We start from the raw sequence: 18,476 nt of genomic DNA, 5'->3' as shown, positions 1-18,476 counted from the left end.
CATCCCCATCCCTATTTTTTATTTTATTTAGAGACAAGGTCTTAGAACCTCATTGTGGCCAAGCTGGCTCTGAACTCATGATCCTCCTTCCTTGGCCTCCTGAGCCACTGGGTGACAGGCATGTGCCACCGCCCACAGAAACATTTTTTCTTTGTTCAGGACTCCCCCTTTCATCATTCTCTTGTCATGTACAGGCAAAAGACAGTGATAAGTTCACTAATTTGTTAGAATTTAATATAACTAGTCAGAATTAAAGATACTACAACTTGTTTTAAATCAATAACTCAAGAAGCTCAACTGTGACAAAAGTATACATGTTTACACTTTTTATTTTTATTTCTAATTTTGTATTAAGTACTGAAAATATAAATTCTATTAGCTGGCTATAATGGTGCATGTCCATCATCCCACTAGCTCAGGAGTTTGAGGTAGGAGGATTGTAAGTTCCAGGATAGCCTCAAGAATATAGTGAGGCTCTAAGCAACTTAGTAAGTCCCTATCTCAAAATAAAAGTCAAAAAACCTGGGAATGTAGCTCAATGGTCAAATGTGCCTTTTTGAAACCCCAGTAACCCTTGCCCCTTCACCCTCCAAAAAGAAATCTGCTTTCATGTTCCCAAGGCCTGCTAGATAAATAAGGACTCTGGATATGAATCCTTAAGATAAGAGAAACTGAGTATAAATGCATGTGTATATCATTTTTAAAAGCATGTAGTTGCTGCTTGAAAAATGATGGCACATCATACAAAAGAACAATCACTTACATATATTTGTACACATCTACATCTGTAGATACACATGTTTGGGGGGGACATAAAATCTGAGTTACATATGATTGGATCATCCTTAATGTAGTTTGTGATTTGTAGTATTTTTATAGTAAACAAATAATTCTAGCTATGCTCAACAGAAACAATTTTATTGCAAATAGGTGCTTACATTTGCAAAATCATTGACAATCCTAGAGTAAGAGCATCTAGACTGGGTCTTCCCAAACCAAACTAACTGACTGAAAGATGAAACACCTGCCACAATTAGTGGTTAGGGCATCAAGAAACCACAAATGGAATTACTAACTTCAAAAACAAGATCATTTTAGGTGAGATCCAGGTTGAGAATGTTTGTACCACATCTAATAGCTCCAGAATTGTGTCACATCTGATAGTCCCTATTACTGGGGGAGGAAGTGATGATGGTGGTGGAATCCCTTCCCACATATGAATGGAATGGGAAAAGACTACAGTAGAAAGTTTAATTTTTGCAGCAGGTGCTGGCCAGGAAAAAAAAATGTAAAAAGAAGACCTTGGTCTCATTTGCTTATCATAAACTTGGGAGTGTACATCTGAGTCAGTTATTTAAGTCAAACCCAGAACCCTAGCTATATAAGTGTCTATGAAATGTAGCTTTTAGTTTTCAATTGTATATAATACAGGAAGTCAGAGAGACTGGAAGAAACTTGAAAGTAGTTTAAAGTGAATAATGCATAGAGGAAAATGGCTACTGATGCTATTTAAAACACACACACACACACACACAGATACAGAACACATCCTAATTTATCATGTACAATGTTTGCCAATTAACAATTAAAACATCCATTAGAAATAAAATAAAAAAAAAAACAAATGTTAATAATCACGATTATAGTAAAACAAACATTCTTATGCATCACTAATAAAGTTAGAAATTTGTATTATTATTATTGAAAGGCATTTGGTAGTACATACAATGACCATAAAACTGATGTTATTGTTTGACAAGTTATCCTTCCTTTGATTGAAATTGACTTGGTAAATTATCTTATATCAAAAAGGAATAATGTAAAGCTGAATGAATCAATGGGAAACAAAATTGATGCTAGGATTAAATAATATCATACAATAAAATTGAACAATTTTGTTGATAGAATTAAATATCCACTAGAAAAAAATAGTGATAAAACAATTTTGAATTATCCATAAGAAGGAATACGATACAGCAATAAAAATAAGCTATGACTCCAACCACAATGAATTTATATCAAGAGTATAATAAAATTAATGTGTAAAATGCACTCATACCATTCAAACATTCTGCTGCTGGGAAATACCATGAAATTTTCTAAATTTTTTCTTAAACACATATAATAAGCACAATATAATTGAGATATTAAAAGTTTTTGAGATGGAAGAGGGTCAATCTGGAGCACATGCCTATTTTTCAATGTCCTGATAATACTCTGAACATCAATGTTAGGTATCTAAGATTTGTCTCAATTTTGCTGTACATAAAGACATGATATTTTTTTTTAAATTTAGTTCTCAGTTACATTTATTTTGAAGAGAAAAATGTACAAGAAATATTAATATTGTTTGTATTGAAGATATTAAATTTATAAGTAATTACTTATTTTTTCTTTTATTATTTCCCAAATTTCTATAATGCTTGTATTTATTGCACTTGAAATCTCAGTTTTTATGTGGTTAGCAAAATATATGTTATATAACTTGATATAATTAATTTCTTTTACTCACATAGAATAAGCCAGCATTAGGTACCCTGTTAATAGGAAGAGTGCCTTATATTGCCTTTTAGTCTGAAAGAGTCAATTTGCTCTATAGAAAAAGCTACATTTTTTTAAAAAAGAAAAAGCTACATTTTTAAATATGTTTTTTGAGGAGAGAGACTTTGTTTTTGTTTTGCTTTTGATAAGGCTTGTGTTGTACATTAGAGTACTTCAGAGCACATCAGCTTTAACGTTCTAATTGAAATGTGAAGAAAAAGTGATGCTATAACTGGCATTTGATTTCATTTCTTAAAAGAATAAGTTGCAATGACTGTAATATATTCACATGCAAGTTAGTGATAGAGTATGATTCTTTGTGTTTGTCTCTGACTGTAGATGAAAATTCTGAAGTATTGTTTCTTAAATGTTCTGAACTTTTTAGCGTTGTCAACTATAAATGAGAGCTATAGTTAGTATCTACAGAGAGTGCTAGATAGATTGTAATGAATTATAAAATTAAATGTACCAGATGTTTTAATAAATGTCCATTTCACAAGTTACAAGTTAGTCAATGATCTGTCATGTTTTTTGCTATACAGACAGTTACAGACAAAAGAATAATTAACTAAATATAACCATTCACTGAAGTGATTTCTGTTTTAATTAAAGTAATGCAATTAGCTGGCCTTCTTGCATCAAGATACATTTGGCATATTTTAGAGTTTAGTTTTTAGTATTGAATTTAAAAAATGCTAATTGGGCCAGTTAATTAAACAGGGGCATTATGCAGTGCAAAGAAGATTAGGCAGCATCAGTTGTTTATATTTGTAATCTTTCTTCTGCAGGACCAAAGAATGAGTTGTTCCTCTTTTATGGAAAAGGACGCCCAGGAATTGTTAGAGGAATGGACTTGAATACCAAGATAGCAGATGAATACATGATCCCCATAGAAAATCTGGTAAACCCTCGTGCTGTAGATTTTCATGCAGAAACCAATTACATCTACTTTGCTGACACCACCAGTTTCTTAATTGGCCGGCAGAAGATAGATGGCACAGAGCGAGAAACCATTCTGAAAGATGGTAAGTAACTCTGCCTCACAGTCACATCAGACTGTCCAGAGATAGAGGACTTTGAAGGGATTAAATCCAATGTGTTTCACAGTAACATTATCCAGATCCTGAGCTCAACTTGTTTACTTAAAATATTTGCTAATTTTATTTGCTCAATACTATTATGTCTCCATTCTTTTCACTTACCAATGTGTTAAAGCTTTCATTTTTTAAAAGTTGAACTTATACTTTGTCATACGTTTTAAATACTTCCAGAAATAAATTGATATATTTTCCATCTTTTCTGGGAAAATATAGATTTACTATGATGTGTTTATAATGTTATGTAGTAAAATAAAATTTAAGAGAACATTGAAAATATTTAGAATTTGTTTCTTATTAGAATATTGGTCATGTCACTCAGAATGTATTAAAAATGTGGGTCTCCCCATTTTCATCAAATTCTGGCATATTGTTTTATACTTTACAAATGATTGAAATGAAATTCTCCAGTCTTACCCTTGAAATATTAGTGTCTCCAAAGAAAAGTCAGCTATTGATACCTATTTTTATGAATGCATATATGAAGTTACATACATGTTAACATATATGCATATGCTTTATTGAAATTAGTGTATTTTGTAACTTATTTCACAGGAACAAGCAATAAAATATTTAAAAATATAACTGTGGCATAAGTAGAGAAGGTCTTTAGTTATCAAACAAAGTAGATCTTTGATTAGCTAACAGTCATCATTAAGTATGTTACCTAATAAATCTGGACCTTGGTTTCCTCATATATAAGCCCATTTGACTTCTTGAATATTTTAGAAATGTATGATTTAAGGAACATTAATTATATGCTTATTATATGAAGGACGCTGTACTAGCTATCAGAGAATATAAAAGGAGTTTTAGGCAATGACCAGCACCTTTAAGAAGCCCTTCATCTACCTTAATAAGATCAAAGCTGTCCCAAGAAACACATGATGAGTGGAGACTGTCCATGTCCTGGGAACCCACAGGAAGCGGGAGGTGTCTTAACAGGAGTGTGTTCAGGGTGCTCCTATGCAGGAGGCAGGCTTTGGGAAAGATTTTAAAGGATAAATGTTAAGTTGTCATTGGAGGACATTTCTGTAACCAGAAATTCTTTGGGGAAGAAACAAACACAAATGTCCTGGAAGTAGGTCACTACTAGAGGTTTCCAATGCAGGTAATAGTGAAAAAAGGAGAATTGGGAAGTGAAAATTGGAAAGATGAAAGGCCTCGAATATGAGGTAAAGGGTATGGATAAAATCTTGGAGCAAGAAACATGGAATACTTTTGTTCTGAAGAATAATGTGAATGAACTGATATTTTTAGAAAGGTCAATCCAATGATGGGGTACAGAGTTAATCACAAAGAAAGAGAAAAAAAAATCAAAGCAGAAATGGATTAAAAATATTTACAGCAAGAACGGCCATGAATGCTAGTCTTTCCTGTCTACCAGGAGAGAGAATTAGCCGAGCATAAGAAAACTATTTGTTCAACTCAGCCATACTTTAAATCAGTCCTTCAATGATGAAAAAGTTAATAGTCTCCATGAGTGGCAAATGAAGTACAAAAATGAAAAATATACCAGTTTTTGTCTTTTTTTTTTAAATAGCTTACTGATTAAGGCAATACAAATCCACCATGATTTAACATTCTCAAGGAGTTTCCTAATTAAAGTTAAAATTTTTGCTTTAAATTGGATGTGGCGGAGGCAGTCTGCCTTCTTTTCTCGGTAATATGATAACAGATGATAGGGACTTGACAATTCTAGAAGGACAATAGACTTGCACATTTGCCATAAGTAGATACATTTGGATTATTGTAGTTTTACCCTGGATATCTTCAGGAGGGACTAAAGTATAATATAGAAGTTTCTTGGTTTCATTTCAAAAAGTGTCAGTTCCTATGCTGTGCCTGAATGTCCCAGCTAATGATCCTGACTTTGATAACAGTATCTTATCAGTGACACTGGTAATTCTTTGAATTCTTCCACAGTAACAGAGATGAATTCTAACAGCTGCTCAACTGCCAGGCACATCTTTACTGTGCTGGTTTGACAGTATGAAGGGTATAAAAAGATTTTTCAGATTTTCACAGCTGAAATATATGTAACATGTCAATATTCCTTTTTAAAAAGTTTATCTTCTTTCTTTCCATTAAAGAGAATAATAATACATGTTGCAACACAAGACTAACCTGTCAAAACAGAAGTTTATATTGGCAAATGACAATTTGTGATTCTTAAAGAGAGAAAAATTAAATTCTAAGTGTTTTTCTTTATTTGTCTAACATCTACTATCCAATCTGAAGACTGGAAGTCAATGCTTAATTTGACAAGTGATTTTGTAAGCTTGGTAGAAATTCTGAATAGTTTGCATAGTTTAGAGTATAAAGCTATGCATATTTTTCTATTTGTAAATTAAACATAAATATCTTGAACATCTTCTGAATATACGCATATTCTTTCTATAAAAAAATATGCAAAATTGCCGAAAATGTTACATCTCCATTCATTCTTTGATTTTTTTTTTTTCTCCTAGAGGTCTATTGAAAAACCTCTACATGTAAAATATCATATTGGCTTTGCAGGCTAAAACAGCAGTAAAATACATGAGAATGACAATAATCAATTTGAAGGAATTTCATGTTTCAATAATTATTGAAAATATCTCTAAAGTGAAAAGCATGTTACTGATTTAATAAAATAGAGTTGTGTAATGACAAAATATTTATCCATGTGTATTTTTCTCCTTCTGAGAATTTTTATCAAATTTTTTGGAAAATCCCTATCATTCTTCTTTTAATTCATTTCTTGATTTACTTGTTTAGTCAGTAAATATTAAATGAAGTCATATTTGGCCATGTGCTCTTGTAGGGGATAGGAATTGTGTATCAGGGGTCAATGCTGTTTCATATCAGCTTGGATCTCAGTAGGAAGCAGGAAATAAACAATAAACACATAAGTGAACAAGGTAATGACAAGTGCTCTACAGAAAATAAAGTAGGATACTGCAGTAGAAAGAAACAGAAGAATCAGCAGGAGGCAGAATTAAAGTGTGTGGGGGGGATTTAAGTTAGCTATTCTTGCCAGATATAATTATTGCTTTCTCTGAAAGAATAAGAGAGATCCTTTTATAAGACTGAATTTATTTTTATATTATCAGGCTTTTTGTCCAAGATTCATTTTTCATTGAAGTATGAATTATGGTTTTGCAGCAGAAAGAGGAAAAAACTACAAAAATGAAAATTTACTCTTCAATTTATTGTTTCATGTATTCCATAGAGCAGTACTTGTTTTTAAATTGTAGAAATTAATTCTACTTGGAGATATATAGCTCCAAACTGAAGGCATGTTAAAATGATCCTTCATATGGTTATGTATCTTTAAAGTATTAAAAGTTTCAAAGGATTTTCCTATGTTTGAAAATTATTAATGCCTGCAGCCATAACAGAAAAACTATAGTTGCAATAAATTCTACAATTAAACTGGGAACTTGAGGTCACTGTTTTATATAACATGTAGGCTTTCTTTAGCAATTTTTTCCCCAAAATAGTTATATAGAGATTAAAAAGTGTGGAAAAATGTGAAAAATCTGCTAGTCTTTTTGTTTTGGAAGTGATGAATGAATATCTGATTCTTTTATTTCATGTTATGCTATAATTTAAAAAATGTAAACGTAAGACTTATACAGCTACAATTCTTCCCAACTGTCATTCTTATAATTTCAAATAAAATATGTGCTTAAGAATATAGACATTCACTTTTATTATAATTAATTGCAACTTTGGCGAAACATTGTGTCCCCCAGATATGTTTTTCTTATTTTACTATTTTACACCATTTATTTTGTTATGTAACACTCAGTGGAAGGACCAAAGCTGCCTTGGGGCTAGTCTCTGTGAAGGGCATTGAGAGAGATGCAGGTGAGACAGGAAAAAGGAAGAAAGGTGGAATAAAATTGATCGAACTTCTGTATGTACATCCTTGATGTTGGTGAATCCTAACACCAAGAATATCCAAAGGGCCCATTTCAGTGGTGCACATCTGCAATCCCAGCAGCTTGGGAGGATGAGGCAGGAGGATTGTGAGTTGAAAGACAGCTTCAGCAAAAGCAAGTGCCAAGCAACTTGGTGAGACTCTTCTTCTAAATAAAATACAAAATAGAGCTGGGACTGGGGCTCAGTGGTCAAGTGCCCCTGAGTTCAATCCCCGGAACAACAATAACAAAAAAGAATATCCATAGGACATTACTTAAAACAAAACAAAATACACTGTAAATAAATTTCAGAAAGATCAGTAGAATAGAGAAAGAATCAGGAGGCATATTAGGAAGGAAGGGAGTGTTAGGGACTGAATTAGAGAAAATTATATTCCATGCTTTTGTGATTATGTCAAAATATATCCTAATCTTATATATAACTAAAAAGAATCAATAGAAAATTTTTTTAAAAAAATTAAAATTATATAGTTCATTGCATGTAAAGCATACCTAATTAAAGTTAATTAAAAATAAATATTAGAAAATATAAAAAAATAAGTGGCTGGAATAATAGTTCACCTTTGATCTGTATTTACTGGGTGCTAAAATTATACACTTTATGCCCAATATTCCATTTAATCCAATCAGCAAGTCTCTGGGGTCAGTAGTAGTAGTTGCTCCATTATATAGATTGGGCATTGAAACTCAGGGATATAAACAACTTCAGCAGAGATACATAACCTAGTCAGTGGATTCAGCTAGTTAAAAACTGTGAAGGCTCAGATTTTATTGTACTTGAAATCTAAAAAGTTAATCTCCTACAACCTTTGTGGATGCTGGCAGAACTTCTTCTGAGACAAAAGTCAATCATTTGTAATATCCAAAGTAATAGCCAGAGTATCATTAATTTTCTGTCAGGGTTCTGAACCCCACAGAGCATCACAAAAGTGGCATCTTATGTTATCTGCTCCTGAAATGGGACAAAGTGCCACTTAGGTTCTCTACTCCTGAAATGGGATAAAGTTAAGAAAACTATGGAAAATTCTCTCTCAATCAGGCTGAGAAACAAAGCCATGTGATTTGGTAACCTGAATAATTGTGCCCAAAAGATATCCATATCCCAGGGCTGGGGCTGTGGCTCAAGCGGTAGCGCACTCGCCTGGCATGCGTGCGACCCGGGTTCGATCCTCAGCACCACATACCAACAAATATGTTGTGTACGCCGAGAACTAAAAAAAAAAAAATGTTGGAAGTTCTCTCTCTCTCCTCTCTCACTCTCTCTTTAAAAAAAAAAAAAAAAGATATCCATATCCCAATCTCCAGGACCTGAAGCTATTACCCCATATGGCTTGCAGATATGACTAAAATAGGATATTAAGAAGGGGTTATTATCTTGGGTTGTTTGAATGGGCCCTTAATGAAATCACACAGAAACTTATAGGAAGGGCAAGGGGTAAGTAGCTGTTATGGCTGTAGATACAAGTGCTTGGAGAGATGCAGGGACACAGTCACAAGCCAAGGAATGCAGGCACCTTCTGGAACCTAGAAAAGGCAAAAAGAATGTACCATCTCCCCAGGCCTCCAGAAAGAAACAGTTCTTCCAATGTCTTGATTTGATCGCAATAAGATTCATTCTAGACTCCTGACACTTAAACTGTACAATAATGGATATGTGTAGTCATAAGCCACCAAGTTTGTGGCAATTTGTTACAGCAACAACCATAGGAAGCAAGAGCACGTGCTGTTGAGCACTTTGTTGTTCTGAACTTGTGTGTTTCTGGCAGTATGTTCTACTTGATTGAGATATGGAGCAGGTACACATTTATCCACACCTCACAGTCTTCCTTTAAGTTAGTTAATTTAGTTAAGGAGTAATGAATGACTTCAGGCAAGATCAGAGTAAATTCTCTTTCATGATATTATGAAGAAAATAGCCCTTCCATTCATATTCTCCACATGGCATGTTTAAAGACCACCTGTTGATATATTATCAAAAGGTAACACCATATTTATGTGATGCTTATCTAGTATCTGAAGGTCCAAGCCCGATTCCTCAGTTCAGTCCCATTCCCACATCTTTACGCTTCACCTATGGAGTTCAGAATCTTGTAGTCTTTACTATTTTGTTTTAAAAAGTGTGGTGTTATACTTAGCTCATGAATTATTATTTGAGGATTCATTATTCTATTACTCAGATTTTCCAGTACCAACACACACACACACACACACACACACACACACACACACACAGCATACAACTTCCATTTTATAATCTGCTTTAAGCAGTTGTTCCAGGTTTCTATAAGCAGCCCTAGGGTCGACACACACCTGCTGTAATCTTTATGTAAAATACATGAGTTTTAAAGTAAGATTATAATTTTCTGCACCTAGAAATTAACTTTTGTCCTTGGATTTCAAGTAATTTCATCATTGTTTAACTCTCTAGGAAAAGAATCTCATAAAAGTTGTGTTTCACTGTGGCAGAATAAATGAACTGAGATAACACTAATGAATTATGTCAGAAAGTGTCTGTGAACATTACAGTGATAATGCCTTGCAAAATATTTTAAAATTAAGAAAACCTTTAATCTTTGCTACTAGATTTTAGATAAAAATCAACTTTATTTTTCTACCATATAAGCTTAAAGAGCCTGAGAGATATAGACACTGACCAACCACTAAAGGAATTAATGAATACATTTGCCAGTCATAGACATCTCCTAATTAAAACTGTTAAAAAGAGTTTTGCAAGAATTTTCAACTCTTGAGAATCTAATGGATAGTGTCATCGTACTGTGTAGCAAGGCTATAACCTGTTTGCACACACTCTTGTTTACTGTGAATAAGTTGTTTTCCTAGAATTTACTTGATATTTTAGACCAGAAAATAGTGATACATGTTATTTTTAGAATGTGAAAACACATTTCTCAAGAAGAGGATGAGATATTTCATAAACAATTTAAACCAATATATCTTTTGGCCGGCAAAATATATATTTTTTGAGAAGCTTTGAAATGTGCATCTAAAAGATTGTCATGAAAAGGTGGAATTATCTGTGGAGCTACAGTGCTTTAGTAAACATGGAGAAAGATAGCTTTCCCCTTGTTCACTTCCACTCAATATAAGCATGCCTAACATTCCATAATTATTGACAAACACACATATGTACATATGTGCATTGGCTGAAAAGAAGCATCTATAAAAAATCGATTATCTTATAAATATTTGACTACTGCTAAGGTCTAAGGTTGAAAGAGAGAATGTGAAAATGCTTGCTAATCCCAAAGTGTAGAACTATTATTTATAATTTTTACTTTCATAAATATTCTGATCAGTAGTTTTGAGATTTTTAAGAAAGTACTAAGTTTCAGCCTTCTCCTTAAAGGAGAAGAAATATATTCAACCTAATTATTTAATTATTCTTAGGATTACACGATTCCTATATAGTATTTCAAAACTCACTTGGGAATCTTTAATTACTCTAGGACTACTAAAATAAATTTAATGATTTTTCATTTCTGATTTTAAAACGTTTGGCTGACTTAACCCAGAATATTACAAAGCAGGAAACATTAACTCATCGTTTGACAAGATTACATCGAAAATACAGACTGATGACATTTCCATAAAGCAGCCATTGGGGAAGATTTTTAGAGAGAAATAATAGATATTGTTTATTCAGTATGCTGAAAATTTTCAGTCTGACACATCTAAAGTATAACTTTGTTTTTGCCTCACATTGACCTTTAATTTTTATTTAATAATCTCATCCATCCCAAATCAAAACCTGGTCAAATCCCAGTCCTTGATTTATAAAGGCTACCGACAGAGATGTCCATCATATCAAGTCAGGAACATAATGTTAATTAAAATGTTCAGTCCACTATGTTTACATATGTATCAAAATCCCAACTTCAGTGCATTAGAAAATATTCTCTTTGTGCTTGTGTTGCTTTCCTGCTAGAAGGAATAGAGAACTTATTTGACTCATCTTTGAATTTCTTTACCCTGAATTTAGTTTCCTCACTATTCCTGCCAGCTAGCTAGGTAGATTTGAATGCCCAATCTCTTCTCAGCATTGTGGTAGAAATGTAATTAACAGGAATTGATAATGCAATATGAACAGTTTTATATGCACTAATTCCATGGTAAACAGTCCTCTTTAGGACAAATGGTTGCTACCTCTGCTTAGTTTTGTATCTGGCATATTTCAGCCCATCCTTCAGCCTTCAATTGTCTTTGCATGGCTCCCCTCTGAAGATCTCTCTCCACATTCTTTTCCTTTGCCTCAGTGGTAGACTGTGACCTGTTTACTCACTGGAAACTCATGGTACGTACAAGAGAGGTACTTCCTTCACTTGTTACAGTCTTCTATGAATTTCTCCTTCTAAGTCTTTAGAGTAGATGATTATTCTCCCTTGACAACTAAATTCTTCTGTATACTTGTGATAGGTCTTGGACAGGAGGTAATCAATTCTACCTGCATGGAAAGCAAACATTCACTTTTGATTATTTGTTGGATCAGTTTCTAATAAAGAATAATTTATATTCATTCATCTTTTTACTTATTTTTCTAGATACACATGGCAGTACAGTATACTTTGACATTTATATATGTAATAAGTATAACTTGTTACAATTAGGATCCAATTTTTGTGATTATACATAATGTGGGATTACATTGGTCATATATTCATATATGAACATAGGAAAGTTTTGTCCAATTCATTCTACTGTCTTTCCTATTCCTCTCCTCCTTCCCTTTCCTTCATTTACCATTTTTTTTGAAAATGTATTCCTATATTTATTTATTCCAAAAATGGGACCAAAATAGTTTTAGCCATATGATTTTACAGCTTCACCTTCTTTCCTGCTTTTTTTAAAATTTATTTTTTACATACATGACAATAGTGGAATGCCTTATACTCATTATTACCCATTTACAACACAATTTTTTGTAATTCTGTATATAAAGTATGTTCACTCCAAAATTATGCCATTATATATGTACTCTTTTTTGCATTATAATTCTTAATACATATATATACCACAGTTCTTCATATCTCTGTTTGTATATAAGGTATGTTGACACAAAATTCAAATCTTCATACATATATTTTGTATAATTATGACCATCACATTCCCCCATCCTTACTAATCCCCTTCCCCCTTTCTTTCCCTCCCACTCCTCTTCCCTATGTAGAAATAATCTTCGTCCCATGCTCTCCCTCCCTATCCCACTTTGAGTCACCCTCCTTATATCAGAGAAAACATTCAGCATTTGTTTTTTGGGGATTGGCTAACTTCACTTAGCATAATCTTCTCTAATGCCATCCATTTACCTGCAAATGCCATGATTTTGTTCTTTTTTTATTGCTGAGTAATATTCCATTGTGTATGAATGCCACATTTTTTTTATCCATTCATCCACTGAAGGACATCTAGGTTGGATCCACAGTTTAGCTATTGTGAATTGTGCTGCTATAAACATTGATGTGGCTGTGTCCCTGTAGTATGCTGTTTTTAGGTCCTTTGAGTATAATTTGAGAAGAGGAATAGCTGGGTCAAATGGTGGATCCATTCTCAGATTTCCAAGGAATCTCTATACTGCCTTCCAAATTGGCTGCGCCAATTTGCAGTCCCACCAGAAGTGTATGAGTGTACCTTTTTCTCTAATCCAGTGAACTTCTAATCTTCCCCTCCCTTTTGTGAGTTAGCATCACATATCATAGAGAATATACTGCGTTAGGTTTTTTGAGACTGGCTTATCTCCACTTATCATGATAATCACCAGTTCCATCCCTTTACTGGAAAATTCCACAATTTCATTCTTTATTATGGCTGAATAAAATTCCATTGTATATATACCATATTTAATTTATCTATTTATCTATTGTAGGGCACCAAATTCAGTTGCATAGTTTAGCTATTGTGAATTGGGCTGCTATAAATGTTGATGTGGCTGCTGCATCAATTTCTTTGGATATAAACTGAGTAGTGGGTTAACTTGGTCATATACTGATTCCATTCCAAGTTTTCTGAGGAATCTCCATACTGCTTTCCATAATAGATGCACAAATTTGCAACCCCACTAGCAATAAATGAGTGTACTTTTTCCCATATCCTCACCAACATTTATTGTTACCTGTACACTTTATAATTGCCATTCTAACTAGAGTGAGATGTAATCTCAGTGTAGTATTAATTTGCATTTCTTTAATTGCTACAGATGTTGAACATTCTTATCATATATTTGTTGACCAATGTATTTATTCTTCTGTGAAGTGCCTATTCAGTTCCTTTGCCCATTTATTGGTTGGGTTATTTGTTTTGTTTTAGTTGTTGTTGTTTTGGTATTCATTGTTTTGAGTTTTTTTCTATATCCTGGAGATTAATGCTCTATCTGAAATGCTGGTGGAAAATATTTTCTCCCATTTTGTGGGATCTCTGTTCAAATTCTTGATTGTTTCCTTTGCTGTGAAGAAGCTTTTTTTGCTTGATACCATCCCATTTATTGATTCTTGTTTTACTTCTTGCACTTTAGGAGTTTTATTGAGGAAGTTGGTTCCTAAGCTGACATAATGGAGAATTGGAACTATTCTTTTCTTTTAGTTGGTTCAGAGTCTCTGGTCTAATACCTAGGTCCTTAATCCACTCTGAGTTGAGTTTTGTGCATGGTGAGAGATAGAGGTTCAGTTTCATTCTACTACATATGGATTTCCAGTTTTTCCAGCAGCATTTGTTGAATGTATACTTATACTTCAATGTATACTTATGGTGTCTTTGTCTACAATGTGATAACTGTATTTATGTGGGTATGTCTTGGTGTCTTCTATTTTGTTCCATTGGTCTTCATGTCTGTTTCTGTGCTAATACCATGCTGTTTTCGTTACTAGTATAATTTAACGTCTGGTATTGTGATAACCTCATGCTTCACTTTTCTCGCTAAGGATTATATTTTGGCTATTCTGGGCCTCTTATTTTTCCAAATGAATTTCATGACTGATTTTTTTCTATTTTTATGAAGAATATCTTTGGAATTAGGATATAAATTGCATTAAATCTGTAGCACCTTTGGTACAATGGCCATTTTGACAACATTGATTCTGCCTATCTCTAGCCAGAGCAATTAGACAAAAAGAAATAAATTAAAGGGATACAAATAGGAAAAGAAGAGCTCAAATTATCCCTATTTCCCTCTGACATGATTGTATATTTAGAATACCCAAAAAACTGCACCAGAAAGCTTCTAGAACTCATAAATGAATTCAGTCAAATAGCAGGATATAAAATTAACACCCAACAATCAATTGTGTTCTTGTACACCAATTATGAATCAGCTGAAAGAAATCAGGAAAACAATCCCATTCACATTAGCCTCAATAAAATAAAAACAAAACATTTGGGAATCAATGTAACAAAAGAGGTGAAAGACCTCTACAATGAAAACTACAGAGCACTGAAGAAAGAAATTGAAGACTTTGAAGATTCAAACATTCACTTTCTATACCATCTAGAATTGTGGGTCTAAGCAGCTTTTGTTTGCCTCTTCCATGGCGAACAAATTTTGCTTCTTTTTCCTCAGTGTTGGTGACCTTTGTGTGACTGATGGCAGTAGTATTTATCCTTCTCCAAGCAATGGACTGGTGTTGCCTCTGAGCTTGTGGTGGGATAAAGAGAGTTTCCTACCCATTCCTTGGGGACACATAGCTTTGGCCTCTATCCTTCTTTGATGACATCTTACCTTTGCTACTTACTTTCCCCTCCATTGGGAAGAGATTTCCTAGTGGTGGGAAGTTGCTTTTCCATACCTCCCTCACAGGGAGTTGTTCTTTGCTTCTAGGATTGGGAGAGTCTTCTTGGCCTTCCCCGGTTTTGTAAGAGTTTTCTATTTTGTGAGTTGAGCTTCAGGTATGGTTCATATCCAGGAGCCACTGAGGAGTCTCACGTTTCCTGTTCTGCCTTCAAACTTTTTCTGTGAACTCAGTGAAAGGTGTCCTTTATGCCAGGGATTCTCAGGGATATTAAACTTCTAACCACATTCATTTTTAAGAATTCTTTACCATTTTTTTCCTTTTTATTAAAAAAATCTTCTTTTATGATACTTGCCTGTTTCTCTTGTGCTTTGCTAATGGAACAACAAACAATTCATGGGTCAATTTTTTTTTTTTTTTTTTTTTTTTTTTTCTGGAAGAGGCCTATCACTTGTGGCATTTCGTTTTGTCTTGGATTCTCATCACTTCTTTAGCATGAGTAAAGTTTGGTCTTTTAGGTTATTTGGCCTGCTTTTATTGTTGTGTGTTCAATATTCTTTGTGGGTTTCTGCAGCGTGACTATAGTTTAACACAGAATGTTAATGATTCTTCAATGTAAATGGGAATTTGAAGAGCAATATTGAAATATTTTTTAAAGCCGCTTTTTTTCGGGGCTGGGGATGTGGCTCGAGCGGTAGCGCGCTCGCCTTGTATGCGTGCGACCCGGGTTCGATCCTCAGCACCACATACCAACAAAGATGTTGTGTCCGCCGAGAACTAAAAAATAAATATTAAAAATTCTCTCTCTCTCTCTCTCTCCTCTCTCACTCTCTCTTAAAAAAAAAAAGCCGCTTTTTTCATCTTTACCTTGCCATTAGAATCAATTAAAAAAAATATCTGGGTACTTCGGTGAACACATATGAATACCTTGTGATTCTTTTAACTATCCACAGTTTATATATATGGACATTTCACTTGATACAATGGTTTGTATTGTGTGGTTCCAGTAGCTCCCTTTGCATTATTTAAAAGCAATGAGTAAACAAACATTATTAACAGTGGGAGTTTTCACATTAGGAAAAGGGGGAAAAAAAAGAACACTTCATGCATCAAATAATTAGGAAAAAAAAAACTTTCTTTAATTAGAACTGGTGCAGTGATTAAGGTTTACTCCAAAACTGGATTCTTATTTATTATTAAAATTTTCATTGTTTGCTTAACAACACATGTTTAATTGGCAAATATCAGCCATCTACAAGACAAAATGTTCTTCTGAAATTATTCTGGAGGAGATTGCTTTCTACTTGAATGCACCTGTCAGAAAACAAAGGAGGCAAAGGACTAAATATAAGGACAAGCAAATAATTCAACTTTGCATTGCATTTTATATCCATAAAAATTACTAAAAATATATTTAAATAGAAAACTTTGTAAAAAACACTGGCAAACTGAAAAATGTAGTATCAGTCATCAGAAATAATGATAATTCCCTAGATAAAATGCAGATTGGACCAGACTGAGAAGCACTAGAACAAATAGCCTGAACTCCACAGGAACAAACTTAAAATATGAGTTAAAAAAGAGTAGCCCTATGATCCTAATAAAAACTAAAGGAGATTGGGGAGAAAAGACCTCCAGGCAATCATTCAAATAATTTAATAATTAACCACATTGAAAATATTGGATCCAGTTCAACACATCCTCTGGATGTTAATTACACTACCCAGAAGCACTCAAATAATGGAACTGGGATAATTCTGTTTGGAAGAAAAAAAATTCATATGAATATAAAGCTTAAAGAACACAAAGACAAAATATAAGACATAGTTTGTGATATTAGGGTGTGGAACATTTACTTAAGCAAGACAAAACCTAGAATAATATACATATGAATCAACACTAAACTGTTTAAAAACAAATTTGCATGGCAAAGTGCATTATGACTAAATGAAAGCACAGAGGATATACTAGGCAAAACATATTTATGACAGATATAACAAAAATATATAACAAATATTAAAAAAGAATACAAAATAGATGAAGATGAGATACGTTAGGGAATAAAGTCAAAAGCATTGGTTAATTCACAGAAGAAGAAATACACGTCCTAAGAAGGCACAAGGAAATGTTCAACAACATATAATCACAATTATATAATTTTTACTACCTGTGTCAGATTTAAAAAGATTGGTGGTATATAATATTGTTGAGAAGAAAAGAAAATAAACTACTTGGGAGAATATCCATTTTCCTCTTGAGTTTGAAACATTCTTTGTTCATGTCTGTCCAAAGTGAAATGGCACATAACGTGTAGTCAAACAATTACACTATTGATTATCTATTTTATAGAAATACATACATGTTCAAAAATAGTGTGGTGGTACATGTCTGGAATCCCAGCAGCTCCGGAGGCTGAGGCAGGAGGATCCTGAGTTCAAAGCCAGCTTCAGCAAAGGCTAAGTGCTAAGCAACTCAGTGAGACCCTGTCTGTAAATAAAATACAAAATAGGGCTGTGGATGTGACTTAGTGGTTGAGTGCCCCTCAGTTCAGTCTGTTGTACCCACCCCCCAAAAAAAGTAAAAACAGCCATTTTTTTGCAATAATAAAGACATTGGAAACAACATCAATGTCTATGAAAAAAAAGAGTGCTGCATTTATTCTATGAATAGAATAAAACTTAAGTATCAGTTAAAATGCATGAGGAATAACTATATATACATACATGAAAAAAACTCCAAGATGAACATAAACAAACAAAATAACAAATTATTTTTGGAAAAAATGATGTTATTTATATAAGTATATTAAAATTTTTGGAAGGATTAATAAATTGTCAATAGTGATTATTTCTAGAAAGGATCCTGAATGTTATTTCACTCATAGTTCATTTTTTAATTCAGAATTAAGATGAATATAACTATTAAAAATAATGAAGAAACACAAATGTAAAAGTTTTATGAAACTAGTGAGACCATCAAAATTTTTTTCACATTAATATCAATAGGTTTCTTCAACAATAGTAGCTCTTTTCCTTAAAAAAAGAATATTCCAAAGTGTTTGTTTATTCCCCTAAAATGGGAGTCACTTTAGTTCATTTTTTTTTTTTGGCCTGCTGAACTCTTCTTCAATGTCGTTTTATAGTTTAATTTCTTTGTTTTATATCTAAATGAAT

General features: G+C 33.2%; 1 protein-coding gene across 1 annotated transcript in view; it reads left to right on the top strand.

The window, feature by feature from the left end:
• Positions 1–18,476, top strand: part of Lrp1b (LDL receptor related protein 1B) — a 1,492,917-nt gene that overhangs the window by 693,706 nt on the left and 780,735 nt on the right. The window contains exon 11 of the mRNA XM_077794359.1: positions 3,330–3,566. Coding sequence (XP_077650485.1) covers positions 3,330–3,566 — 237 coding nt within the window. The remainder of the gene's footprint in view (positions 1–3,329; positions 3,567–18,476) is intronic.

Source organism: Urocitellus parryii, chromosome 1 (genome assembly GCF_045843805.1).
Source record: "Urocitellus parryii isolate mUroPar1 chromosome 1, mUroPar1.hap1, whole genome shotgun sequence".
Lineage (NCBI taxonomy): Eukaryota > Metazoa > Chordata > Mammalia > Rodentia > Sciuridae > Urocitellus > Urocitellus parryii.
Note: the sequence above shows the minus strand (reverse complement) of the source record. Positions and strands in the feature narration are given on the sequence as shown.